Source organism: Lontra canadensis, unplaced genomic scaffold (genome assembly GCF_010015895.1).
Source record: "Lontra canadensis isolate GAN:19392208 unplaced genomic scaffold, GSC_riverotter_1.0 scaffold111, whole genome shotgun sequence".
In the NCBI taxonomy this organism is placed as follows: domain Eukaryota; kingdom Metazoa; phylum Chordata; class Mammalia; order Carnivora; family Mustelidae; genus Lontra; species Lontra canadensis.
In genome coordinates, this window is record NW_022631105.1 from 2944616 (window position 1) to 2971352 (window position 26737).

Genomic DNA, 26737 nt, shown 5'->3' on the forward strand with positions numbered 1-26737 from the left:
CACCTGGGGCGGGCGGGGGCGGCCGCGGGGCGGGGCTGGCTGGGAGGCCGGGGTGGGCGGGGGTAGGCGGGAGGCAGAGCGCGGGGCAGAGGGGACTCCCTGTGGGCGGAGGAAGCGGGGCGCGGGCGGGGCTGGCCGGGGGCGGGGCTGGCCGGGGGCGGGGCCGGCCGGGAGCGTCCGTCCTCCACTGCGGGGACCACCCAGGTCCATGCCTCGGTGGCCCCGCCACGGGACAGGCTTCCCAGGGCCTTCTCACGGCGTGTGCGTCGGACGCGGCCCAGCGCCTGCCAGCCCCGCGGGAAGCAGAAGGACCGGCACGATGAGGGGCTCGCACACGCTGATGGAGGCCACGTTTTACCTGACCAGAGCCGCTTAGGGACCCTCGGCCGGCCCGCACGTCGCCCACTGACTGGAGCCCTAAAGTTCACGTGGCCTGTCCATGGCCACCGAGCTGTCCCCGGAGCTTCCGACTGGGAAAAGCCGCCCCCCTTCCAGCGCCTGGAAGCCGACCCGCTTCCCAGACTTCAGGACGCAGTCGGAAGCAACTGGTGAAACGCAAATTGTCAGACCTTTTCCAAGCTCTTTTGGTTAAAGATTTTTTAAAAAGTGAACAATATTAGCTCACTTTACAGACTGGTTACTGCGGGCTAAGCGTGACTTTCAGAATTTTCCCCCACTGCCCACATCGTTGTCCCTGAGTGACTGTGTTCCGCCAAGGAGGGGCGCGAGGCTCTGAGAGGTTAGGACACTTGCTCCAGGTTCTAGGGCAGTAGAGACCTGGAGAGTAGCGGGCTCGTGGGGCTCCAAGCCTGTGTTCTGCACACCAACCCTACCTCTCCGTCCTCTTCTCATTGGAGCTGTCCTTTCTGGGAGTGGGGGGGGAGCAGGTGCCTGGCCCTCCCGTCCAGGCCCAGCGGCCACCCCAGCTCCCACGTGAAGCTGCTCCCAGCACGCCAGGCAAAAGTATCAGTCCCGCTCACTGACGTGAGAGCTGCACTTGTCCTGCAGTCCCTGGAGGTGGCAGAGGGGCTGTGGGTGACTGTGGCCATGGCCTCCTGCGGGGCATGGGCCCGTGATGGTGCACCATGAAGAGCCCGCAGCCCGCCGAGAACCTACTGGGGATTTTACTTTCCACGAGCGGCAGGACATCTTGTTAAACCCAGTTGTTGGGGGTAAGGACGGCTTTCTTGTGACAGCCCAGGACTTCTTCAGGTGACGATAAAGAAAGAGACTTCACAGAAGGAAAAGCCCATAAGGAGACATTTACTGCGTGTTCACGGGGACGCCCATGAGAACCACCCCTTCGTTATGACCAGCACACGGACTGTCCTCCCTGGAGTGCTGTGACAGATCCTGGGGCGGGCACTGACCATCCTCTCCTGCTGAGCCTCTGAGTAGGGCTGCGGGCATGTCTCCAAAACTAGCTCATCTTAGGGAGCTTGGGAGGTGGCTATGCTGGGGGCAGGAAGGGGTTGGGCAGTGTGGAGGCGCCAAATCGGGTGAGGGCAGGTTGATTAACCCTACATTTCTACATAGCCAGCAGTCACTCGCCCCTCAGTACATCTCAGGCAGCCGGGCCCTGAGCTAGCCAGATGGAGGTCCCCGGGAGGGGCACCCCAATTCCCACTGGCCCTTGGCTGGGCCTCTGCTGGCCTCCACATCCTGCTGTCTCCAGCTATGTGGCCTGAGTCGTCTCAGTGCTGACGACCACAGGGGACTTCCTTTACAGAAATCTGAACCCACCAGCTTGGAGGACGGGATGCTGTCTTCCTCCATCTACTCTCCTCCAAGTAAAGCTTTATGGGGTGAGAATCAAATCACCAGAAGAAAACAGTTCAACAGAGGGACTCTGCACCGCCCCCGCCACCAATGATAAAGTCACATTCCAGGCACGTCCTGGGTCAGGAGGTGCTCTGGCTGCTCCAGCATGTCCCTGGCCTCAGGTGACCGGAGTGGCTGTTCAGACTGAGGACCCGAGGTCATGCAGGCCATCCCGAGTGTTAAAAACGTTTCTGATTATCGTCTACAAGACAGGCCACAGAGGCAGGTCTTTTAGAAACAGCTGCTCTGTCATGGGACTAAGGTGCTATGTGACAGGGTCCTCCAGAGTCTGGCCTTCCAGAATTCCCCATGATCCCGCCCGGCCCCACCTGACCCAGAATCCCAGGGGGCTCCAGGCCCTAGGTCTGGATGCCTGCAAGCTGCCTGTCCTGTCTGGAAGCCGGGAATGGCGACCCTGCTGGGGCGTCAGCGCACTCCAGGGAGCTGGAGCAGAGTGGGAGCAGGGAGTCCTCGGGGCTCGGGCTCCTATGTGTCCCCCTGTGTGTCCTGCGTCTGCACGTGGGAGTCCCTGGGACCCGTGGAGGGCTCGGGTGGGGAGGACAGGCAGCAGGTGCGTCCCAGAGCTTTGGCCTTTCCTGATTCCAAGGGCAGCGTCTCCGGAATTTCTCCTGCTGGCTGGACGTTTCCACGGGCTCCCGTGCCTTCCAAAGTGTGTCACGGGCATGTTGCTGAATTTCCGCAGCTGCCTGGTATGGCTGCCATTACTCTATTTTACTGTGAAAATGGGACCCAGAGACGTTGGGTGGCCTGGCAGGGACACAAGGATGGGGCTGGATGGGGCAGAGTGCTCAGCCTCCCCGTCTCCCAGACCAGCCAGACACCGCTGACCCGGGGGAGATGGACTGTGCTGGCGTCAGGCCGAAGCACAGAGGGGAGGACCAGCGGGCCAGGAAGGAGGCGGCCAGAGGTGAACCGTGTCCTGATTCACCCCTAACTTGCCGAGCACTTTGTCCACAGCTCCGTGTTTGGAGACAGTGGCCTGGCTGTTGGAGTTTGTCCGCTTTGGGTTTTTGCTTTAGGAAAGGGAAGTGCCAAAAAGGGGGTTTGTACCAGGTGACAGATTCGCAAGCAGGTGCCTTCAGTCATGCTTGGTGCTAGGGAGTGTGCGGGACTCCGGCCCCCTGCCCTGCCGAACTGAGCAGGAGTTGGACGCGTCTGGGGACTCGTTGTTTGCCCAGAACCTAGACATCGTCACCCATTTCCATCCAGTTTGGCTCCGTGTTGGCCTGAGGCTTGGGACCCCTAAGCTGTGAGGCTGAGAGCCCCAGCGGCACAGTGAGGCCCAGAGGCCTGGCCTTCAGAGCTGATCCTCCCGAGAAAACCCAGCGGGGAAAGAGGTGCACGGTGCTGCTGCTGCCTTCCCCGGGGTTTGGGGTGGCGCCCTCCCGGGGATCCCCCATCTGATGAGAGGTGGACAGTGAGTGGCAGTTTTTCTGCCTGTGGTTTGCCGAAGAGCCCATCCAGACCCTCTGGGAAGCCCCACTTGAGGAAGTCTCCCTGGGACGGGGTGCCCTCCCTCTGTCCCCCCACCTCTCCCCTCTCTCCTCTCCCTTCCTCATTCCTCTCCCCTCCTACCTCCTTCCTGACCCCAGGGGCACCACCTGCCCCTGGGCAACTCCTCTCCAATACCTTCTTTCTGCCAAAGGAAAACAAACACAGAAACCTTACCCTGGTGCGGTGGTGGTAGGAGGTGGGGTGGTGAGGAGGTAATGAGGTTTAGATGAGGGCAGGAGGGTGGGACCCGCACGATGGGGGGTTAGGGCCCTTAGAAGAGAGCGTGCCCCCCCCACCCCCCGCCCACGCCGTGAGGTCATGGCTGGCGGACAGCGTCTGTGGACGGGGAAGGGAGCTCTCACCAGGAACCGATGGCCCGGCGTCTCCTTCCAGGGCTCCCAGTCTCCAGAACTGGGAGAAGCTGCTGTCGTTGAAGCCGCAGCCCGTGGTACGTTGTTCTGGAAGCCTGAGCCGACTAAGACACCCCCAAAAGAGAGCAAGCAGAGGCCTCTGGCTCGGAGCTGGCTGGTGCCGGGGCTCAGCTGCCGTCACGCGCTCGGCGGGGACGCAGACGCAGGCACGGGCGGGGCAGCCTCACGGGGGGAGGTGGGGGGGTCAGCCTTGCCTCGCGGGGGGCCGTGGGTGCGGGAATGCCGGGCGGCTGACTGGAAGCAGGAGCCTCCAGGACTGGTCGGGGGGGGTGGATTTGGCTCTCCCCGTGGGCCCCAAGTCGGAGGTGGGGGACGCCGGGGCCACTGGCCGTTGCTGATGGCGCCTGGGCAATTGGGGCTGATGGCTGCGGGCTGAGGGCCAGAGTCCTGTGTTTATATATGATCTGGACATTCCTGTCTGCGTATCAGGCTCTCACCAGGCTTCCCGGGCCCTCCGGTGATAATCTTAAGATCTCACACCGTGTGCTGATGAAGGAGGCCAAGGGAGTCTCTGAAATGCCCATCTAGTCTCTCTGTGACACTGGGATTTTAACAGGGGCTTCCGGAAGGCGGTCAACCCCTCACGAAATCATCCTGGGACCGCTAGGTCAGGTGGGAGAGGAAGGGGGTGTGTTTCCAGGGCAGAGGGGAGAGAGCCCCCCCACACACACACCTCTGAGGATGTGGCAGCCCATGCCCCGGAGGATTCCCCGGTACAGGGCGGTTTTCTAGAATTTTCTAGTGGGCAATATTATAGTCTCAACTGAGAGCCATTTTGCTCTTAGTGTTAGGGAATATCTGTCTTTTCCCTAAAACCTGAGGAGACACAACTGAAACTCATTTTCTCGGGGTGGCTTGGGACTGACTGCCATCTGCCTGGTCGGTCCTGTCTGTCTTGCTGCCGACACCCTGCGGCCACAGACCCACTTCTCATTTGCTGCACACCAGGAGGCTCCTGAGGACGGCGTCTGTCTTGGGCAGGGCCCCATAAGCACCTTAAGAAAGGTCAAGCTTTGCACACTTTCTAAGGAGGGGTGGTGGAGGGTAAGCAAGAAAAGAGCTGTCCGCGTGGTAAAATAATGTTTTATTCCATGGATGAACAAACGCTACCATGCCACATTCTCACTCCCCCTGCCCGATCTCGCAGCTGAAGCTGGCCTCCCCCGTCAGACCTCGTGGGCTCTGCAGTCGGTCAAGCCCACGGACACCGCAGAAGCACGGTCACGTGGCATTCCCAGTGGGTCCTGCTGCTCAGGCCTGGGTCCTCGTCACACACGGTGCTCTCGGCCGGACAAATCCATGGTGGCGACCTTCCAACTGTGCTCACCCCAACAGACATCCAAAACTTCCGTGGCAGAAACCCAAACCCCCGAACACCAAAAGCCACACGGACCACTGCTCTCTGCTGACGGGATGTCGAGGACCCCCACCCCCACCCCCCCGCGGCAGGACCAGAAGCTGGAGACGTCAGTGCTGCCGTTCTGGCTGTTGACAGGCTCCAGAGCAAACCAGAGTGAGGGATAAGGTTTCGAACTAGCACTTGTGGGGAGCGCCGGTCAGCCACCGATCGGCATGCAGGCGACACGGTGAGAGCCGGTGGAGGGGCAGCGCCGTTCCTGTCTTTATGTACAACGAAACGGGATATACACTGGGGGGGGCCGCTGAACCCTGGGTCAGGGGACCTCCTACATGTCGACAGGCTGTCCGCACACGGAGGCAAGCGCACCGAGTTGTCCCCAGGGCAGGAGGTGACGACACACACCCACGTATCCCCCCGTCCCCGGAGGACACGCCTGTCCCCTGCACAGGTGACAGACCCAGGGCCGAAGTCCACCCTTTGTCTTTTCTTGTTCTTTTTTTTTTTAACCAAAGGCCATCTGAAAAGCCTCGACAACTCATCAAGGGGGAAAGGGATGAGCTTCAAGACATATGGAGATCGTGTGACTCTAAGCCAAATCTTAATGCAGCTTTGGGGGAAAGAAGTTTTATTTACGACTTTTCTTTCTTTCTTTTTTTTTTAGTGAATGGTATTGGCTGTCTTTTTCCCCCTCAGTTTTTTTTTTCTTTTTGAAATTTCTCCACGAAGTCTCAAGACAGTCTCGAGGAGACAGCAGTTAGTTACTTCTGATCTGTTTCTTTATCCAGATGAGCGCAAAGCCTACACATGGACTGAAGAACATAAAGCCAAACAAAGCCAAACAAAGAAAAGAAAACGAAACAAAAAAGGAAAAAAAAAGAAAGAAAAAAGAAAGCAAGAAAGAACGAAGAGAAGAGGAAGAAAGCAAGAAAGCAAGCGAGCACAGCAAAACAACCCCAGGACCAGAGACAGTGTCAGGTATAAACCATAGAAAAATACGAATTAATTCCATAAGGTTAACCACTAGCATTAGCTACAGTAACACTGTGTGCAGCCCCTTAAAATACCGGGTCTCCTAATTACAGGAAGGAGCAAAGCCAATCTATGGACAAGTACGGTTACGGTCATTGTGCTATAGTGTGTCCGTGGCGCGGTGACAGGGGGCGGGAGGGGAGCTGCGGACAGGGGCGCGGCTGGCGAGCGAGGGCGGGTCTGCGCGCTCCTGCTTCTCAGCGGGGACCGGAGCGCCGGTGTCTTCTCTGCTGTCCATCCTTTGCCCTGTTCCCTGGGGAGAGGCCGTGGGATGCACCGGTCACTCTGGGGCCGGGAGGAGGCGAGGTTGCGGTTCCAGGCGCGGGGGAGTCTTCATGAGCAGTGACGCGTCTCCGCCTGGGAAGGAGCCGGTTTCTGGAGCAAAAGTGCCTTCGGGACGCAAGACACACATGCTGTGGGAAGTCACACTTCTTGCCCCGGCCCCGCCCCTGCCCCTGCGGGCGAGGGAGGCGGGGTCCCGGCTGCACACTGTCCGGAGGAGCCCCCCCACCCACGGCGCTCGGGGCTGGCTCCAGGTCAGTCCTCCTCCTCCTCCTCTTTCGCGGAGGCTGCGGGTGGCTTGTCCTGAATCCGGAAGCATTCCACGAAGAAGCCGATGATGGACCGGTACAGGTGCTGGTGCAGGGAGGCACTGTGGAAGTAATGGCTTTCGTCCGGGTAGATCTGCAGGGAAGGCGGGGAGACATGCCAGCGGTGGCCCCCGGGGGCCTGGGGACACGCGGGGGATGTGAACCCAGCACTGCCCAGACACCACGCACGCAGGGCTCTGTTTCAGCCGGCGAACCGGATTCCCCAAGCCGCTCCTCCTTCTCCGGGAGGCTCCGCCGGGCACGGTGGGCTCTCAGGGAATCCGCGGGCTAAATTAGGACACGTTTTGTTCAACATACACCGTCCCAGTCTGGATCTGCGGGTTCAGGTTGGGTACACACCCCGGGACCACAGGGGCTCTGGCCCAGGTCTCCAGGCACCAGGCTTCCCAAAGACGTGGGAAGAATTCTGGGCTGTCTCTACAACCCTCACCTGCGTTAGGCTCACCCTGGGGCCGTGGGCAGGGAGCTTTCCTGAGCCTCAGTTTCCAGCTGTGCCAAGTGGAGATGGTCATCGTCACAGAACCCAGCTCAAAAAGTTTTGTGAGGATTCAGCGCTTAGAGTAAGACCAGACTGCAGGGACCCAGTGTAATGACACCCCCTGTCCCCTAGGGGTGCTGCAGCGTTTCCACACAAAGGTACCCATTCCAGCAGGGACTCAAAGCCAAGACTAACTGATGGGGAAGCCCACTCGCTTTCCATGATGCCAGGCTGCCCCTAGCGTTTGTAATCCTGCCTTCCTCCATGTCTCTGGAGTATTTTAGAGTACTTATAAATGATGGAATGGAGCTCTTACACAGACTTTAAAATGTCTGTAGTACAAATAGATCCAAGGAAGGGTGTACATCTCTCCCGCTCTTGGTCCCCATGCCCTATGCCCTTACCTGGAGTTGGTCACAGCTACCAACTCGCTGCATGTCTGTGCAGACATGAGCCGTGCCTGCAGGCATGGCACTGGGCTGGGGTCCCTTTTATGGTCTCAAGTGTGGTCTACGATGCATCTTGCTCAAAACCTTGCTGATTTAGCTCGGTCTATGCCATGGGGAGTGACCCACATTAGCACATGGAGACTCACCCTTCAACCTTCCATGGCCGTATTATTACGTGTCTAGAATTATTTAACAATACCGTAGCGACTCTCAACCTTACCATGATCTGAACACTTTCAGGAGCAAACTCAAAGCTAACACTAACCACGTCCTTCCTTTCCCCATTCATCAACACTCAGGCCAAACCCTTCCCTGCAGGAAGCTCCCCTTGCCTGCCCAGCCATCATGTGACCCTCCAAAGCAGCGGCGTGGGAAGGCCAGGGGCTCAGGACAGAAGGCAGGCAGCTGTCCGTGCCAGGGGGTACCTAGTGGGTGAAATTTCCCATTTATCTCTAGACCTGAAAAGGCCATCAGGTAAGATGTGTTTTGCCAAGGGAACCCAGGGTCAGGAAGGAAACGGAAGATGATTCTAGAAGCAGCACAGTGTGTGGCTGGAAGGAGCCCAGATGTGAGCAGCTGGGTCAGTATTTGATGCCAGTGAAAACAAGCCTGTGAGTTTGTTTCGTGGAAGGGCAGCCCTCTAATCCCTCTAATGGCTGCTCAGCCACAGAAGATTCTGGAACATTCTTCCAGAATTCAGTGAACGTGTGTTGCTGTCCAGAGGGAGGCTGGTAGAGAAGGCTCAGGACCAGCACATGTAAAGCCCCCACCTCTCCAGGAGGCTGCTTGCATGCGCGCTGGTCAACAGCCCCCTCCTCACCCACCAGGGCCACCTCCAGCCTCACTGTAGTGGTGTGTGGCCATTTTGGCCTCACTCATTGCCCAGAGGTGGGGGAGGGCAGAGCAGTTCTAACCGGCCTTGCACATGGCTCAAGGGCAGGATGGAGCCATCATCACCAATTACTAGAGAAGATAAGCGCGCGCTAATTCATCTGCCCGGCGCGCCCTGCCCGCCTAGGACCACTGTGATGCGGGTGTCTGCAGGAATGGGACTAACTGGATACCCAGTCAGTTCCTTTTCCACGGAAGGAGCGTGTCTCTCTGAGTGTGGAGCGGAGATGTGCAAATGCCGTACCTGTAAGCTGTAATTAGCCTTCCCCTTAATCAGCTGCGTAATGAGTTCTGCCGTGTGCTGGAAATGGATTTTTTCTGTTAAAAAAGAGAGAGAGAGAGAGAGAGGAAAGGCCCGGTTAGCCCCTAACAGCATGAAGGCGATGCTGAGACGCGGCGTCCTTGGCCCTTACCGTCCGCGGTTGCGTGAATGATCAGAAACTGCTGTCCCTCCAGGGCTGGCACGCGGTGCGCCACCTTGGTCATCTGCACACACGGGGGCAAAGCGACAGGGTTAGTGGGCCCCGCTGCTGGCCAGAGGCTCCTCCTGGACCCCTGACTGAGAAGGTAGCCGGGGGCCCGGGGGCCAGTCTCGGGAGGACTGGGGGCTTTCGGGTGCCCTGTGGAGGTGCCCGTGTGGAGGAGGAAGGGGTGGGAGGGAAGGGGGCATGGGAGCAGTTTCACCCACCACCAATGAGGGCCCTCATTTCCGCCAGTGCCACTGGGGGAGGACACCTGGCTGGACAGTCTGTGCACGGATCCTGGCTCTGAAACCAGGCCACCCCCATCCCCGGGGGCAGAAGTGTGGCCACCACCTGCCACCAAGAAGCACCGCACGTGACACCCGCACTGGCCGCTCTGTGGCCATGAAGGAGTAGGTGGCATCAGGGGACTTTCTGTTGCCCAACCGATGGCTTATTTTCCCAAAAATGGAGCCAGCCTTGGGGAAGGGGACCAGCAGTCATCTGTGCCCAACGAATGTGGACCCTGGGACAGACCCTCTGGCCGTTGGAAGACTTCCAACGCACGAACCCGGGGGAGGCCCTGGTCCCCTCGGCTCACAGCCTGGAGGAGGGTCTTCTCAGAGTGAGTCTGGTGGGGGAGACAGAGGACACAGTGGGCCCAGGGAGGCAGTGTGGGTCCCAGAGCTGGGCAAGGGGCCAGAGGGACGGGACCGATCTCACCCCATTCCCCATCCTGCCAGATGGCCGGGGCACCCACACATACCTCGTACGCCCTGTTGTCAAGTCCGTGCAGACCCAAGTACCTCTCGGAAAATGCGGACGCTGGACACAGGCAGAGGAAGGCAGGTTACCCGGGGCAAGGCCGCACAAAGCCCCAGACGCGGGGGCACCCCCTTGCAGGGCAGATGTCTGCTTCTAAGACACCCCTCAACCTGCAGGTCTTTGCCCGGGGAAGCAGACAGCACCGTACTAGCGTTTGAACACACTAGAGTTGGTGGTCGGGTTTAAGCAACAGACCAAACCTTGATCAACGAAACCATTCATCTGAAGCCTCAATAAAGAGGGTAAGAGCACGCCCCCCCCCCCACCCGTCCTTTGTTTTCAACATGTAGGAAAGACAAATCCTAAAGAGCAGATTTTCATCTGGATTTGCCTTTTTTTTTTTCTTTTTTAAAGACGAGACATATCCCATTCTAACTGAGTCCCTGGCTCCAGGTCCAGGTTCTGGGTGAGGAGCCAGTGTCCACCTAGTCAGGACAGTTGGGATGGAAGGAGCTCCAGAGGCTTCTGCATCCTGGAGTAAGGGGAGGAGACCGTGCAGGACCCCTGCCTGGAGCACTGGGACCAATCAAGGTCCAGATGGTGCATTCATGTTTTCTCAAATCAGGCACATTTGAAATAGCATGATTAAAAACTTTAAGAGGCGCCTGGGTAGCTCAGTGGGTTAAGCCTCTGCCTTTGGCTCAGGTCATGGTCTCAGGGCCCTGGGATCGAGCCCCGCATCGGGCTCTCTGCTCAGTGGGGAGCCTGCTTCCCTCCGCCGCCCCGCCTGCCTCTCTGCCTGCTTGTGATCTCTCTCTCTGTCAAATAAATAAATAAAATATAAAAAAAAAACCTTTAAGTCTCACTGAACTTAAAAAAGACAAAATGGCCTACATATTTTCCCGTGGGAAAATTAATTTTAAATTACTAAAATGTTGAACGAGAGGAGTTCTTACAGGACTGTAAGGTGAAGTTTGCATTAGAGCTCTTCGTGAAAATCAGTGCATCTTTTGTGAGCGCTCTGGCTACAGGAGGCGGGGGTCTGGGGCTGCTGGACCCTGTGGTGCCCAAGGTGCCGAGCTGGGGTCCGGGGGCGGGTGTGGCCAGGGTCCTGGTACCCTTGGCAGAGCAGCCACAAGGAGCCCTCTCCATTGCCCATTAATCAGGCTGCTTTGTGCAGTGTAGCTGGGGTTCACGGCCCGGCCTCCCCACAGCCTCGGCCTGCGAGCCAGTTCTCAAAGCCCATAAGGAATACCTCGCCACGTGTTTTTTAAAAAAGCATGAAAAAATAAAAATAAAAATAAAAAATAAAAAAGGACGAACGTCACCAAAGCATCCACAAGGAGAGAAAAGGGGCCGGCTGACCAGGAGAGTGTGGGAAGCCTCGAATCCCAAAACTGAGCCCAAAGAGCCACGGTGGTGCCTGGCAGAGGTCCGGTTCCCACACGTGGGAGGCCTGCCCAGTGTCTGGTCGCCCAGTCTGCCATCCTGACGCCCCATCCCAGGCCTCTGCCTCCTGCCTGTTCGACAGGCAAGGTGCTGGCCACGTACCACCTGTACCCCGGGAGGAGGCTGAGTACAGCTTAGCTGCCAGGCCTCCACCGGATCGCCACCAGGTGGCCGACCCCTCAGCCACACCCCCCACGGCCCTCCTCAGGGAATCCCTGCCCAAACAGGCCCCAGGCCCCCAGACACAGAGCCCGAGCAGTGCTCCTGCCCCAATTCTGGGGACAGAGGGGCCCCCGTGGGACAGCAGCTAGGCCCTTCCCGCCAGCACGCCCGCAAGGCTGCCGCTCCAGCAGGGGCCGCCCATGCCAGGGTCTAGCTCCGGGTCTCCTGTGTCGGGAAGGGGACACACAGGCATCGGTGCGTTGACCACTTCCATCTAACTAGTGACCTGAAGCCCTCCCTCCCCTGCCCGGCTTCTCTCCGGGTCGCTCGTTAGCCGCCCGGCCCCTGGTGGCCTCCCCTTGACGACGGGTGTGCGGAGCGGGGGCAGCAGGTGGGAGCGCGGTGAGAGGGGAGCCCGGTGCCCGGTCGGTCACCTCACGACCCTTACCGTAGAGCTTGAAATCCGTGATTGGAGAGAGAGCAGAGCCACAGGTGAACACCGGAGCCTGGTTTTCCCCCTTTGCAGGGAGGATGTAGGTGCTCAGATACCCGCCGTAGTCCTGGGACAGAGAAAGGGAGTGAGTGGGTGGAACGTGAGTGACGCTCGTGAGAACCGCACAGATGTGAGGTCAGCGACTCGGCACCGCCATCGCGTCATTTCTGTTAGAGAGTAAAGAGGGTGAAAGGCAAACTCCATCCCAACTAGATACGCGGGACGCACGGCCTCCCCTCTCGGGGTCCCATGTCGGCAACGTACAGATGACGGGAGGGCAGCCATGGTGGGGCCGGGACGGGCTGTGCGCGTCGAGTCACATCGAGCCCTTCCAACTCCGCCTTTCCTTGCGGTGCGTGTGCTGCCTTTCCGTCTCCAGCAAAGCCAAGCCCCTCAAAGTGATCCTGATGCAGGGCCAGTGAGGAGCCTGCGCCAGAGGGCCCGGGTACCCGTCTGCCAGGATGCCCATGTCAGCATGTGCGGAGACAGGCGTCCATGTGGGCGTGGGACACGGCAGCTCCTTCCAGTCCTATAGTGCCCTGAGCTCGGGGCTGACAAGCAAGACCCCTACTTCACCCGGGCCATCCAGAGAGGGCACGGCCTGACTAGTGATCTGCCATGGGTGCCTCTGAAGCCACGTGGCTCAGGTGTGTCCCCTCCCCTGACACGGATGGAAAGCTGTGATGAGCAAATGTGGGAAGGGGCAGGAGCAGAGCCGCAAGGGAACCAGGTGTGTTCTCCTGGGGGCCTGGGGGCTGTTGAAGATGCTGTGTGTGTGCATGGGCGTGTATACTGGTGTGCGTGTGCATGTGCATGTGCGTGCGCATGTGTGTGGGACTGTGCGTGTGCATGTGCATGTTTGTGTGTTCACAGGTGTGTGTGCATGTGTGTGTGTTGGGGCATATGAGTGTGTGCACGTGTGCATATGCAGGGTGTGTGCATGTGCTGGGGTGTGTGTGTACATATGTGTAATGGGAGTATGTGTGCATAAGTGTATGCATGGGAGTGTGTGTGTGTGCTGGGGCATGTGCGTGCATATGTGTGTATGCGAGTGTATGTGCATGAGTGTGTGTATGCTTGTGTGTGTACTGGGGTGTGTATGCATGTGCACATGTAGGGTGTGTGTGCACGTGTGTGGGAGTGTGTGTTGCATGTGTGCATGTGCATTTATGTGTGTGCTGGGGTTTGTGCATGCCTATGTGTGTATGGGAACGTGTACGTGCATGCGTGTGTGCTGTGTGTGTGCTGGGTGTGTACATGCATGTGCGTGGTGTGTGCTTGTGTGTGCTGGGTGTGCGCGTGCATGCGTGTCTGCTGGGGTTGGAGGGTCGAGCGTGCAGAAGCCACAGGCCTGGCGGAGACGACGGGGCAGGTGCTGCCGCGCCAGCCTCACTGCAGAGCTGACCCTTCAGACTGCGTGCTGGTTCATTACCCTGTCATACCGTTCCTTCCACAGAACGGGGATATCTTGTCTTACTGACAATAAAAGCATCTTTTCAGTTTCTAGTTTATGATTTTCATCGTCAACAGAATCAGTAAGTCCTCACATGTCATCCCACCACTCGTTTTCAAAAAAACGTGGACTGATGACCCCGCACGCCGGCGGGGAGGGGGAGCACCAGGACCCCTCACTCCCGGCTGGTGTGGACGCCGGATGGGGCAGCCCCGTCGAAGACAGTGTGGCGGTTTCTTACAAAACAGGACGTACTCTACCATGTGACCCAGCAACCACCCTCCTCGGCATTCATTCAAAGGAGCTGAAACCTTACACGCACACAAAAACCTGTGCCTGGAGGGTCACACCAGTTCTACTCACAAATGCCCGAACCCGGGAGTAGCTGAGTGTCCACACAGGCGCTGTTCCTGGATGTTATTCTGTGCTAAGAAGTAACGAGAGCTCGAGCCACAAGACCCGGGACGTAAGCTACCAGGTGAGGGAGGCCGGTCTGGAAAGGCTACGTGTGCGTTTGAGGAGGAGCGAGCACTGACCAGAGACGGGCCTGGGCCGAGGGTCCCTGCCTTGGCCTGGCCCGGCCATCCACCCATCCCATGTGGGTACAGTGGGGTGACAAACACTGACACCCAAAGTCACACTTACGAATGATCCCAGTGTCTCTGAGCCCCTCACAGGCACTAACTGGTCCCCGCCAGCAGGGACAGAGCCTCTAGGACTCTGCGCCCACGCTCTGGTCTGTCCCTGAGCCGGAGAGAGAAGCCATCGGGCCCTCCCCTCTGCTGCTTCACCTCCGGAGGGGCCCCAGGAGGCCATCTGGGGTCACCACGTCCCAAACGTATGCTGCCCTCTGAGAACGCTGGGCAATGACTTAAGAGGTTCCAGGGGCGATGACTTAAGGGGTGGTCTCCGGATTACGTCTTCAAGCCTCCACCCGCCATGATGTCACTGCAAGGTGACCTGTGCTCCGATCGCGCTCCTGGAGGGAAGCCGGGTCTGTGCCCGTCCCTCTGTGCCTCACTCCCTTGCGATCAAGAGGCCACGGATTCAGGCTAAGAATGGGGGTGAGGGGCGTGTGCCTAGGTGACACCAGCTGCCCCCACGGGCCTGACGTGCAGCCCTGGGCCTACAGCCCGTGGCTGTGGGCGGCCCGGCAGAACGGGAACCGCCTCCTTCCCTCCTTCCGTGTCGAAAACCTATAAACTAATGTGGTTCCTGCTCATGGAGATACACAGAAATAAAGACCCCTGCCCGCCCTTGCTTCCCAGGGTACCACACCAGGCGCCGCGGCTTCCGTAAGAAAGGGGTTAGGGACCTCATGAAGTGCTCTCACGGGATCTGGCTTCTCATTCTTCCCTTGCACATACGGAGACAGAAACTGAGACCTGAGCGGGTCGAGGGAGGCCTCCTGCCGCGTCTAGCCTCTTGCTTTTAGCAGAGCCGTCGGCTCTCACGGCACGAGACCAGAGACCTTCCGGACAAATCCCGTCAGGGCTGGGTGAGGGGGTGGGCACAGGGATGGGGGCGCCCCGACCAAGCTCGGCACGGGCTCACCTTCCCGAACACAGCCACGCGCGTCTTGTCAATGTACTGCTCCTTCAGCATCATCCTGCAAGGCCAACGGAGAGAGGGGAGGGTGAGCGCACCCCACGGTTTATGGTCTTTCCTAGCGCACGGATACGGGCAGTAAGTCCACACTGAAGGCCTCAAAGAGCCCAGGCGAGAACGGTCTGGGTCCCTCCGACTTGCCGACCCAAAGCCGGGAATGCAAAGCAGCCCAGACCGTTCCGGAGACCAGGCGCTGTGGGGTCCCTGTCCTCGACTACCATCTGCTCCTCACTTGCACCGTGGGACTCCCAACCGCCCCACACTCTGGGAGGGTCCTCTGGGATCCGGAGAGCAGACCCTGGCTCTGAGCTAAGGGGCTTGGAGTCAGGCGCCAGGCTCTCACCGCACCTGCCGTGTCCTTTGTCCCCAACTCCCGTGGGGGGCCCCTGCCTTGTGCATCCTGCCTTGGACGCTAGCAGCTCAATGGCCCTGCCGGTGCTGCTGGCAGATGACCAGCTGCTTCCTGGGTCTCTACAAGTTGCTTCCCTTCATGTGTGCGCCCTCCCCCACCCCATACATCCCCGTCCCCCCATTCCTGCACGCTGCTGATCATCCCCTTGCTTCTGTCTTCTGGGTTGTTCTGGTTGGCCGGAGCCGTCCCATCCCTGACAACTGCCCACCTAGGCCGGAGCTGAGCCGAACGCTCTGGGTACCATGTCCTCAGAGCCAATATGCGAAGGACCAGCCCTCCTCCCCAGCTTGGAGCAACGCTGTCCCCGACTTTCCTGATGGAGGAAGGTCGTGAAAGAATGTCAGAAGTTGGGCCTAGAGGCCGCCAGCCCCACAGAAGCGGGAAAAAGGAGGTTGGAATTGGCAGATCACGGAAGATTCTGTGCTTGAGCAAGTGCTCACAGGAGCGCGAGCGAGATTCGGGAACAAGTGGGAGATACCACGAGTAGGTCCAGAGAAAGATTCTCAAGAGAAAGACAGAGCAACACTTCCAGAACTAAAAAATGCTGACAACGGTGGGGCACGAGGTGGGCGACCTGCTCCGTAGTGAGCCGCATCCCCAGTGGTCCTTCGCCCCCAAATACTGATCTAACGAGACACGGTCGGGGTGCAGAATGGCTAAGTCCTCACCTGCCCCGCAAGACGGCATGAGATGGGAGCTCATGCTGCAATGACAACTGTGCTCTGGGCCACGGAGGGCTGGGTGTGGTGGCCTCTGCCGGACAGGCCTGGAGGGAGGGAGCAGGAGTAGGGCAAGGGACTTTGTTGTTGATTTCAACAGTGGTTATGGGTTAAACTCCGAAGATTACGGTCAAGTCCCAACCCCTAAAACCTCAGAGTGAGACCTCGGAGTGTTTGGAAATAAGGCCATCAGATGTCGGTAGTTAAGAAGAGGTTAAAGTCCATGCCCTTGATCCGGTGTGACCAGTGTCCTTAAAAGAGGACAGACCCAGAGACCCAGGAGGAGTGCCATAAAGAAGGAAGGTTACAGTCACGTGTCTACAAAGCCAAGGGACAAGGAACAAAGCCAAGGGACAGTCTGTGGGGACCACGGAGCGAGGAGTGAGGCACGTGCACCACGACAGGCTCCATTCCGACTTGCGAAATGACTTGGATTTCCACCCTCAGCCTTCTGCCCTCCAAGTCCGCATAACCGTGGGCCTTCGGCCTCCCTTTCCTCTGGTCACCGAGTGACTCACCTCCTGACGTCAATGCCAGAAATCTCGATACTGACCCCCACTGATAAGGTACTCCGGAATCTTCCAAGGGTGGTTGCTTTTTCCAACATCAACTACTTTTGTCATCTTGTACCTGTATTTTTGCCGACAAACCAAGCAATTCCCACGTGGCGACTTGTCTTCTGATGAACAGTGGAACCCCAAGATCAAGGAGAGCCCGATTTCATGTGCGCGGAGCACTTGGTATTGCTGGGGTGGTCTGAGGCCAGCAAGAGCCGAAGTGAGTCCATCATGTGCTTATCTTTATGGAGCACGTCCTGAGATCGGTTCCATGCTGGCCTGCAGAGGCCCTGGGGGGACAGGCCTCCAGCCCTCTAGAAGCGTGGTCTACTGCGAAGGGGGTTAGCACGGGGACGCGGCGTGATGGGAGGCCTGCTCGCTGACTGGTGTGGCCGCCGCTGAGGCGGCCGCAGGGAAGCCAGGAGCTGGTCAGCGAGGGTGAGACCGAGGTCAGGAGAACATCTCACGGGCGGCAGCACAAGGTCCTGGGTGAGCAGGGCTGTTCGTCTTCAGGCGGGGGGACGGGGTCAGGGAAACCTCCACGGTGTCTGTGCCACCTAAGCCATGCTCCCAGCCACCGAGCACAGCGGGGCCCTACAGCAAGGCCTCGGTGGCCTCGCATGGGGTCCTCCACTGGCTCTCTTGGCAACGGGCTCCCCATCACCCTGGTGGAGCCTCTCAGAACCTGGCTGCCACTGGGAGACCCCCCTTCCCACCTGGCCCTCCGTCCCCCCACCCCCGCACAGTGGCAGAGTCCCCTGCAGCCTGGCGTCACTCATGCCCTGGTATCCTTCACAGACAGCCCCCGCCCAACCCTCTGGCTAAGCCGACCCAGGCACCCTTCTTGGGGACCCAAGCTGACACAGGTGCCACGGCATCCTCAGAATGGGGGAAGCTCACAGCCCGGGCTTGCTTTGGCAAGAAAGAGGAGCCAACGAGGGTGGGGGGAGAAATACAGCCCGTGCTTCTGTCCTGCTCTGTGTGATGGGGGCGGGGGGCATAGCACCGTGAGGCTGCTGACCCAGTGGGCCCCGGGACAAAGGCACAGAGGCGGAAGAAGATGGGAGAGTCACACAATGGGCTGGGGACCACCGCCAGCTGCATGGTTTCTTAAACTTCTGATAAAACTGGGTTATTTCTTTCTGAAATGAAAACACAGAGGCCCAGACCCTAAACAAAGCTTGGTCGAGTGCTCTGTGGTTTGAGACATCGGGACCTCAGCTTCCCGCATGTCTTAAGAAGGCTGTAAGGTTTTCAACGGTTTGTATGTCCTCGTGTTTGCAAGCCTTGGTGGCCTGTTGACGCTATTTACTGTCTTTCCAGAACAGGTTCTGCCTTGTTTTTTGAACAGATGGCCAGATCAACTCCTTATTTTTAGAAAACACCGTGAGTGTGAAGCAACCCTTTGCTCTCTTGTTCCCGTGCTCAGAGGGGAGCCACCAGACCCAGCCAAGCACCTGCAGGGGCGCGGACTGCCGGCGTGCCTGAAGGACGCTGTGACCTTCCGCCCGGGCCCCTGGGGCAAGGCGCTCTGTGCCCCACGCTCCACAGGGCCCGTCAGAGCGGGGTGGGAGAGGAGGGGCACCGAGGGAGGAAGCTTTGCCTCCATCTCGCAGGGCAAGCCCCATAGCTGCTGATGGAAGTCCCACCCCCACATCCAAGGCCCAACGGGACCCCTGCCCTCTTCCTAAGAAGCCTTCCTTGGCGGACACTGCTGGCTGCTGACCTGGCCTCCACCTTGTCCTCCCCCTTCCACACAGAACCCTAGAGCCCTACTGTCCACCTTTCTTCCCCTGTTCCCAGCTACATGAGGGGACCCCCTAGGTCTCGGAGTGACAGCCCACACCTCTCTGGCCAGTCATGGGTCCTGGATTCTGGACTGGTCAGTGGCATGTAAGAGGGGTTTGGTGGGTGCTTCTGGGGAAGCTCCTCCCTTCTTTTCTGGAAGTTTCTGGAAATGGCTCCCTCCCCAACCTGCCAGAGGTGAGTGAAGAAGCACGGACTGAGGCACTCCTGGCAGCCATCCTGTGAGCAGGAGGAAAGTCGGCTCTGGAGGAGGCCGAGAAGCCTGGCTGAGCAGAGCGACGAGGGAGCCTGGGTTTTGGGTGATACAGCTGAACCCCGAGGCCTCCCACTGCTCTGGACTTCCAGCGCCGGTACAGCTCATTTCAAAGCACCTTTGAGTTTGCCTGCCTGGGTGTTAGCTCCCAGGCAAAAGCACCCTAACGGATATCCTTCTCCGACCATCGGCCCCCAGAAGCTTCCCCTCCCCTGTATTTTCTGACAGGGCCCTGGGCACATCGCCTCGTCTCCTCAACCCGCTCAGTGCCCTTGAACAGAGGACCACTCCCTCACCCACTCACTGCTTCACCCTCTTACAGTGGCCTAACTCAGCCCACACAGCGGCCCCGACCTTTTCAGAAACAACGTCGCAAGTCAGGAAGGTGAAATGTTTCCGACGTGCAAAGCACGGAGCCACGGCAAGAGCGGGGACGGGACAGCACGCTTCCTCGCAGCCCTCCAGGGCACAAGCATTTGTCATCTGCACACCGTGTCCCACCCTGGCCACGTGCCTGGGGGCCAGCGTCCTGTGCCCCTCTTTGCAGGGAAGACGACTGCTGTCACTAGAGGCCCCATTCTGCGGGTTCCCCAGCCCCTCCCGTGGCTCCCCGGACACAAGCCTGCTGACAGGCCGAGCGGTTCTGCGACATCTCTCGGTGGCTGGGTCATGTCCGCGCCGCAGTCCGCGGGCCAGCGGACCGTGAAAAGCCTCCCTGCCCGCGGGGCGCGAAGGCAGGCGCCGGCCAGGAACGGGCTCTTGATGTCTTTTTTCTAGGGCGACAACGAAATTCCGGTCGTTTTGAGCATCTGTCCCTGGTGCTCAGCCCCCTCCTCTTCCCGGCCGGTCCCTGCTCGGCGGCCAGCATGCGCGGCGACACGAGACAAGGACGGGCCACGCTTCGGGGCCGAGTAGGCTTTTCTGAGCGACGCCCTGGGTGCCAGGATCCTTTCCTCTGTCCCCCACCCCCGTTTCTCGTCTTCCCTGCCTCGCCGCTCTGTCCCTGGTGATGAATGGCGAAGACGTGTGTGTGTGTGCGCGTGCGCGCGTGTGTGCCTGCGACCCCGGCGCTGCGGAGCCGAGCCAGTCCCACCCACAGGCTCAGCACCTTGTTTTCATCCACACACGAGCTCCCTGGCGGCTCGGCAGAAACTAGTATAAAAGTCTCGGGAGAACGTTACTAGAAGCTTCCCCCGAAGGCCGCCTTGGAATCGCCCGCGGAGTGCTGTGAGCATGAGCAGATCGCGGGGGACCCCGCACGCTGAGCAACCCCGTGACCAGGGTCCCCCCCCACCCCTCCGGCCGGCGCCCCCAGGGGTCCTCACCGCACGGCCTCCATCTGGTCCTTCTCCTCCAGGGCGCCCAGCCTCCGCCCCACCTCGTGCAGGAGCTTGGTCCCCTGGAAGCCGCTGCCGCGGCCGTCGCACTTGACCACCACAGCGCCGTGGCCGCTCACCAGCACCGTCTCCCAGGTCACCGCGAACTTCTCGGCCACACTCTGGCTGCCCGGGGCGCCGTCCCTGGAAGAGAGCCCGCGGCCTCGGTCTGCAGCGAGCGGCCAGCCCCACGGACACCCGTGTCCCCCGGGTCCTCGTGCGGGGGCGACAGGCCGCCCGCCGCGCCTCGTCCCCGGCGACTGGCTGGCCGGGATGGGGACCCGGGTGCCCCACTGAGGTGCGGGCGACGCTCCCAAAGTCTTCTCCCTCTTGGTCGGACTGGGACGAGCCGGGGGACGCCAGCCTCTGCGCGGCAACAGCAACGGGCGGCCGCCGCCCTGAGAGCCAGCCCGCCGACCGCGCTGGCCGTGCCCGGCCTGTGGAGGTGACAGCTCCCGCTGCCCCTGCCGTCCTGGTTTTCCCCAGGGACCGAGGGCGTGAGGGCGAGGGAGCATGTTTGTGTGTGTGAGATGTGTGTGAGGAGTGCAGGTGCAGATATGTGTGTGAAGTACGTGCAACTACGTGTGATGGGTGTGCAAGGTGTGTGTGAGGGACGTGAGAGGTGGTGTCTGTGATGAGTGTGGATGCAAGTATGTGCGTGGAGGATGTGTAAGCGGTGTGTGTGTGACGGGTGTGTGAGGCGTGTGTGAGGCGTGGGTATGTGAAGAGTGTGTAGGGGTGTGTGTGCAGGGAATACGTGAGGTGTGTGTATGAGGTGTGTGCGACCGGTGTTTGTGTGTGGCTGTCTGTGAGGTGTATGTGTGAGGCATGTGTGTGAGGGGCATGAAGGGTGTGGGATGTGTGGAAGGGGCGTGTGAGGGGAGTGTGAAGGGTGTGTACGAGTGTGCAGGGGTGTGTGTGAAGAGGGTGTGTGACGGGTGTGTGAGGCCCGCGTACGATTGTCGGCCCAGTGCTAAGCCTGCCCGACAGAGAGGGGAGCGGGTTAATGGCAGACGGAACCGACCCTGGGGTCTAAGTTGGGGGCAGCTGCGTGGCGGCTCCATTGGCTGCCGGGGGACCAAGCCCCGGGCCCAGGAGCGGGCTCAGTCCGGTGCTGCGACACGCGCTCAGGCACGAGCTTTCCCCGCGGTCCTGCGACAACGCGGCCGCCGCCGCTCTGCCCCGACCACCTTCTGGTAAGCGCGTGAGGGCGGCTCCCGGGAGGCCGTGGCCGAGCTCAGCCCCCCGCGGGCTCCGCGCCCCGAGAGCGCACCCACGGAGGCGAGGAGAGGACGTGTCGCACATCTGGGTGGCGTCCGCCCCTAAAAGCCCCTCCGCGTGCCCGCTGTGCCCGCTGTGCCCGCGTGAACCCTGCACTCGGCCTGTGCCTCCTGCGTGACGTGAGCCCTCGGGGGCCTCCGCCCCACGCCCATCGGGGCTCCCAGCCCAGAGTCCCCGGCCCCGCCCGGCCGAGCCTGTTCACAGCCACGGTGGTGCCGCCCGCCCGGGAAGACCTGCTCGGGTCTCGGACCACGAGCGGACCGTGGCGAGGGGTACGGCCCCCCCTGCCTGTGCTCGTCGGGGGCCCTGACTGCTGCAGGCGGCCTGGCCCGCCTCCCGATCTGCTTTCCAGCCTCCTTCCTCACGCTCGCCTTTCAAGAGTCCGTTTGGGTCCCCATGGTGTCACCGGGTCCCCAGGCCAGCACCCTGAGGCGGCGGCGACGGTACTCACACCACCAGCAGCAAGGGGTAGTGGGCAGTGTCGGTGAAGGTCGCCGGCTTGAGGATCTGGACGGGCAAATCTAGGCACAAACAGAACACAGGGCGGCACGTCAGGGGGCAGCGCGCCCCGGGAAGGAAGGGGCGCTGGCCACGGCGTGCCACGGAGTGCCGCGGAGGCCCCGGGAGAAGGACACTCTGGAGGGGACTTGGGGGGTCCCCCCACAGCCCCAGGGCTGGCCCTTTTACCTCAGCGACTCCGGCCTGCTGAGTGACCTCAGGCATATCGCCCACCTCAACGCTGAGCTGCTTCAGCTGAAGCTTAAACCCAAGCCTGCAAGCAGGGCGCCGGACCCAGAGAAGCCCAGAAGGCCGCGAACCCCTGTCCACAGCCAGATTCCAGGCTGGGAGAAATGAAATCGCAAGGACGCCACGTGTCTGTGCCCGCAGCGGTGCCGAGACACACAGCTGAGTGGGGACGGACATCGGGGGGCCACGGGGATGGGGACGGGATGAGAGCGGGGCGCGGGCGGCAGCCCAGAGGGCAAGGCTGGGAGCCGGGGCGGCAGGTTGGTGCCGGCCACCTGACTGCCCGCAAAGCCACCGCCAGGGGACAGCGAGAGCGGAGGCAAGGGGGCTGTGGCGCGAGCTCCTTCAGATCTTGGCCCGGCAGCCGCAGACCCCGTGTGGGAGGGAGGGGGTTCCCATACCAGTTTCTTCTGTCCCCCTCCCTCCAAACACACCTTCCTGCCCAAGTTAGAAATTGTTTATTGATGTCAACTACAGTCCAGATTAGCAATCAAATTGGAATTAGTAGCTTTTTCACCACGATTACTACGGATACATCCCAGGCTGGGGGGCGGGCTCAGACGCCGGCTCCGACCAGGTGCTCATTACTGATTCTGGCCGAATGTTAATGGCTTGCAAATTGGATCAATGGCCCAGGGACCGGCAGAGAGGCAGGCGTCTGACTTTATCATGCAACATCCATAAAACATGGTCTGGGCTGCGCTCTGCTGCTGATAAGCCCGCGGGCGACCTCGGCCACGACTGGCTGCATACAGGGCCGGGAGCCCTTCCTGAAGACGGACTGTTTCCCGAAGGAGAGCCTGAGCCTCCGGTGGCATGAAATGAAAAAATAAAACATAACCAGACAGGTCGGGAGGAACACGTCTTGCAGACTGTGACCCCAGAGGAGTGACATTCAGGTGACAGTCCCCACACACGCCTGCTTTCCTAGCACCTGCATTCCCACCCACCTAGCAAGGAAACCTTGCACGGGGAGGAACTCCGATGGCAAGGGTGGGAGAGTTGATGATTTGTTTTTAAAGGCCTTTGTCTGCATTTTCGGAGGGGATGGTGTTAGGATTTGGGAAACTGCTGGGATAGCGTGTGTGGATTGGCATGGAGAAGGAGGGCAGCGGGCCCAGGAGATGAAGAATTTTGTAAAGAAATATGATCTAACCTCGCTGGCTGCGATAGGAAGCAACGGACATGGGAAAATATGATGGTATGTTCCAGAAAAAGTACTGCCGGCGTTGGGGGTTGAAGTTGAAGTCTGACCACGGAGGGCCTCCAGCCCGGCCGCACAGCCTGTGCAAGGACCCTGTGGTGTGCAGTGGGAATGAGCGTGAATGATGAACCCCGTGCTGTCATGTTGCACTGGGGCCTAGAAATGATGGAGCCTGTCTCGAGGTCTGTAGATAGACCTGGGAGGTAACAGGGGTCGGAAACAAAGCGTGGACATTGCTTGCCTATTTATTCAGCCGTCCTGCCATCTTTCTGTCCTTCCGTCCCTCGCTCCCTCCATCATTCACCCACCCCCTATCAATTTAAAATCATCCTGCTGTTTGGTTCTTCCCTACAGAAGAAAATGGCACCAAGAAACACGCAGTTTGTTTAAGGTTCTCATTAATTTGAGTCTGTTCTGAGTAACTGGACGCCAGGGTCCGTGTGGACCCTGCCCAGCTGCGCTCTGCGGGGGCCGCCCAGATTTTCCTCTGACCTGCTCCTGTGGTAGGCGGTGTCCCCGACGGGCCCTCCATATGCGGGTTCCCCCGATCTGCCCAGTGTAGCTCTCTTCACGGAGCAGCAGGGACAGGGTGGGATTTAAGACAAGCCAAGACCCGGGGGAATCCATCAGGAGCTTGGTGTCACCCTGGGCCACACGCCCGTGCTTCTTGCTGGTGTGTCCCTGTGTCTCCCGATCACCATCAGAGCTGGGATTCCCACGGCTCCTGTGTGTCCTCATGCTCTGCTGGTCTTGTGAGCTTTTTTTTTTAAATTTTATTTTTTATAAACATATAATATATTTTTGTGAGCTTCTTGCTCCTGACTCTCCCCTCAGTGAGCGCCGGCTCGTGCTGCTCCCTCCCGGACAGCACTCTCCGCTCCTGTGGCTACCGTAAAGCCCACTCCAAGGACTCTGACCTAGTCCCACCTTCCTGGGAACCTTCAGGTGACACCAGTCCACTTGTGCTGTCCTGAACTCCTGGCCATTTCTCTGCCATATACACTGTCTGGGTCACTCTGCTTCTGCTTCATGGGGGTGAGCCTGGGCGCCTAACCTTGGGAGGTCACAGACTGTCAGGTCGCTGTGTTTTTTCTTACAAGGGGATGCTTAATAATGCCCCTGGGCCTGCTGGCCCAGGTGAGGAGCCACTGCCCCTCTGTAAGGGAGCAGGTAGGGAAGGAGCCTCCAAGGATGGGCTAGGGTGGCCAACTCGGGCAGGGGCACAACGACCCCAGCCCCCACCCCTGCAGTACAGACATCACTCCTCCATCTCAACCCTTTCCATCAACCCCTGGTGACCTACTCATCTTCAACAAAGAAATCCAGCAGTGATGGTCAGTCCGGCCGAGTCAGCCCAGGAGAGGAAAGCTATTTGAGAAGCTGAGTGATGGGTGGACAGAGTTGAATGAAGGTTGGAGCCTACCTTGTTTGAGAGAAGGGTGCTGTCCCCCAAAGCAGGGACAGCTCTGGGGGAAGGATGTGTTTGGGGGCATTGTGTACATGGGTTTTCCAAGGGCAAACATCTGGCAGGCAGTGAGGCTGCCAGGGTGGGCTGGGTTGACCCGGGCGGCCCTCTCTAGGGAGGGGGAGTGAGGCTATGAGGACTCTGCTTCCCTCCTGGAGACAGGAGTCCGCTTCCGGCCAGGAGTCTGGGGATCCAGCACAGCGTCCGTGCTTGTAAAGAGAAGGGACAGCTGAAGACAAAGAGGGACACAAGGAAAGGCCAAGTGCTGGGCGCTCTCAGGTGTGACGGCACACCAGTCCTTCGTGGGACCATCTTTCCTGTCACAAGGACGCCTCCTTGGCCCATGAGCATCACCGAGAGCTTAGACGATGAAGCAGGAAAACATCAGACTAACAGAAATTTCCAGAGGAAGGATGTTTCCTCTGGATGGTGTCATGACTTGTTCCCCCCAAAAGAGAGAATTTTGGCCTGGGACCTTATTTACTGTCAGCCTCTTGGGACAGAAATCCATGCTCCCCTGTTTTTTTGGTCTGTTGCCCCAGGGGTGTCTTGGTTCTGAGCACAGTAGGCCCAGGGCAGGATGCACTCCCCCATGAGCCCCGCCTGAGTCTCCCCCTGTGTGGGCTGGGATGCATTTCCAGCCAGGAGGCCGGGAAGTGGGGCGTGGGGGAGCCTCAGGGCACAGCAGTCCCCTGCCGGCCTCCTGGCTTCCCCTCGCAGGAGGACAACGCGGCACTTACTGTAATCATCAACCTCGACCTTCCTGTATTCCACTTTGGGCATCTGTCGGTCACGTACGGCCTTCTGTACACGCTCGTTTGTTTCTAGATCAAACATTTCTAAGAGAGAAAGAGAAACGACACATTCAGACTCAGCGATCACTTACTGAAGCCACCGGCTTTCCTGCGGGTCAGCCCGCGATTTCCTACATCAGGCCCGGAGGGGATGGTTGTTATTTCTTTTGTGCAGACCAGGAAACTGAGACAAGGGGGATGCCCTGTCCTCAGGTCCGGGGCTTGGGCAGGTGGAGGATTCTTTCCACCGTCTCAGGTAGACCATCCACTGCCCACAGGTTGTCATTCCCATGGCACCGCTCACTCCCATGTATAGGTCTGGGTATTTATTTCTTTTAAGATTTTATTTATTTGAGAGAGAGAGAGCATAAGCAGGGGGAGTGGGAGAGGGAGAATCAGGCTCCCCGCTGAGCATGAAGCCCGATGCGGGGCTCGATCCCAGGACCCGAGGATCATGACCTGAGCCGAAGGCAGACGCTTCACCGAGTGGGCCGCCCAGATGTCCTGGTCTGGGTTTGTTTCATCCCCAAACCGCTGGTTTCAGAAAACAAACATCACACATCTGTTAGGATGAGGACCTTCCAAATCCAGCGGCCACGATAACCACAGAAGGCAAGGAGGGTGGAGGCTGGAGTGTGCTCTTCAAATTTTGCAGGAAAAGTGGATTCCGATCTCCTATCCGACTCATGATGTGATCCTAATCTGGATGTCCCTACCAGCTGTTGGGGGCCACAGGGCACAGCACAGTGGGACCGGCCCTTTTCCCTCCAAATTAGCAGGAGATGGTATAGCCTGGGCTGGGTCCTCACAGGCAAGTGAGCCCTGGCGGTGTTTCCCCGGGAGCACGGACGCCCCTCGTCAGCCCACTTCACCGATTTCCTGCTGCAAAGGCCGTTCCTCCTCCGTCACCATCTGCTCTGTAACAAAAACCACCCGGCCTCCCCTTTCCTTTCTCATGTTGAGCCCACGTATGGGGACACCTAGTGGCCACTAGAAATGGAAATCTTCCGTCAAGGAGCTCCAGCTCTGGCTCCTGACTCTGAAACACTCACGAATACTTCCCCGAGTGAACTCACACCACAAGCAGCGCTCTGGGAACAGGGGAGCTTCCCGTAACAACTCCCTTTCAGAGCAACAGACCCGGAGT

The 26737-nt window shown here is 59.5% G+C and overlaps 1 protein-coding gene across 1 annotated transcript in view; it reads right to left on the reverse strand.

The window, feature by feature from the left end:
* Positions 1–6677: 6677 nt before the first annotated feature.
* DPP6 (dipeptidyl peptidase like 6) overlaps positions 6678–26737 on the reverse strand; it is a 646419-nt gene continuing 626359 nt past the window's right edge. The window contains 9 exon segments of the mRNA XM_032840213.1: positions 6678–6840; positions 8830–8903; positions 8999–9071; positions 9813–9871; positions 11871–11982; positions 14923–14977; positions 20049–20243; positions 21832–21901; positions 25537–25635. Of these exon segments, the coding sequence (XP_032696104.1) occupies positions 6694–6840; positions 8830–8903; positions 8999–9071; positions 9813–9871; positions 11871–11982; positions 14923–14977; positions 20049–20243; positions 21832–21901; positions 25537–25635 (884 nt within the window). The 3' untranslated portion in view covers positions 6678–6693.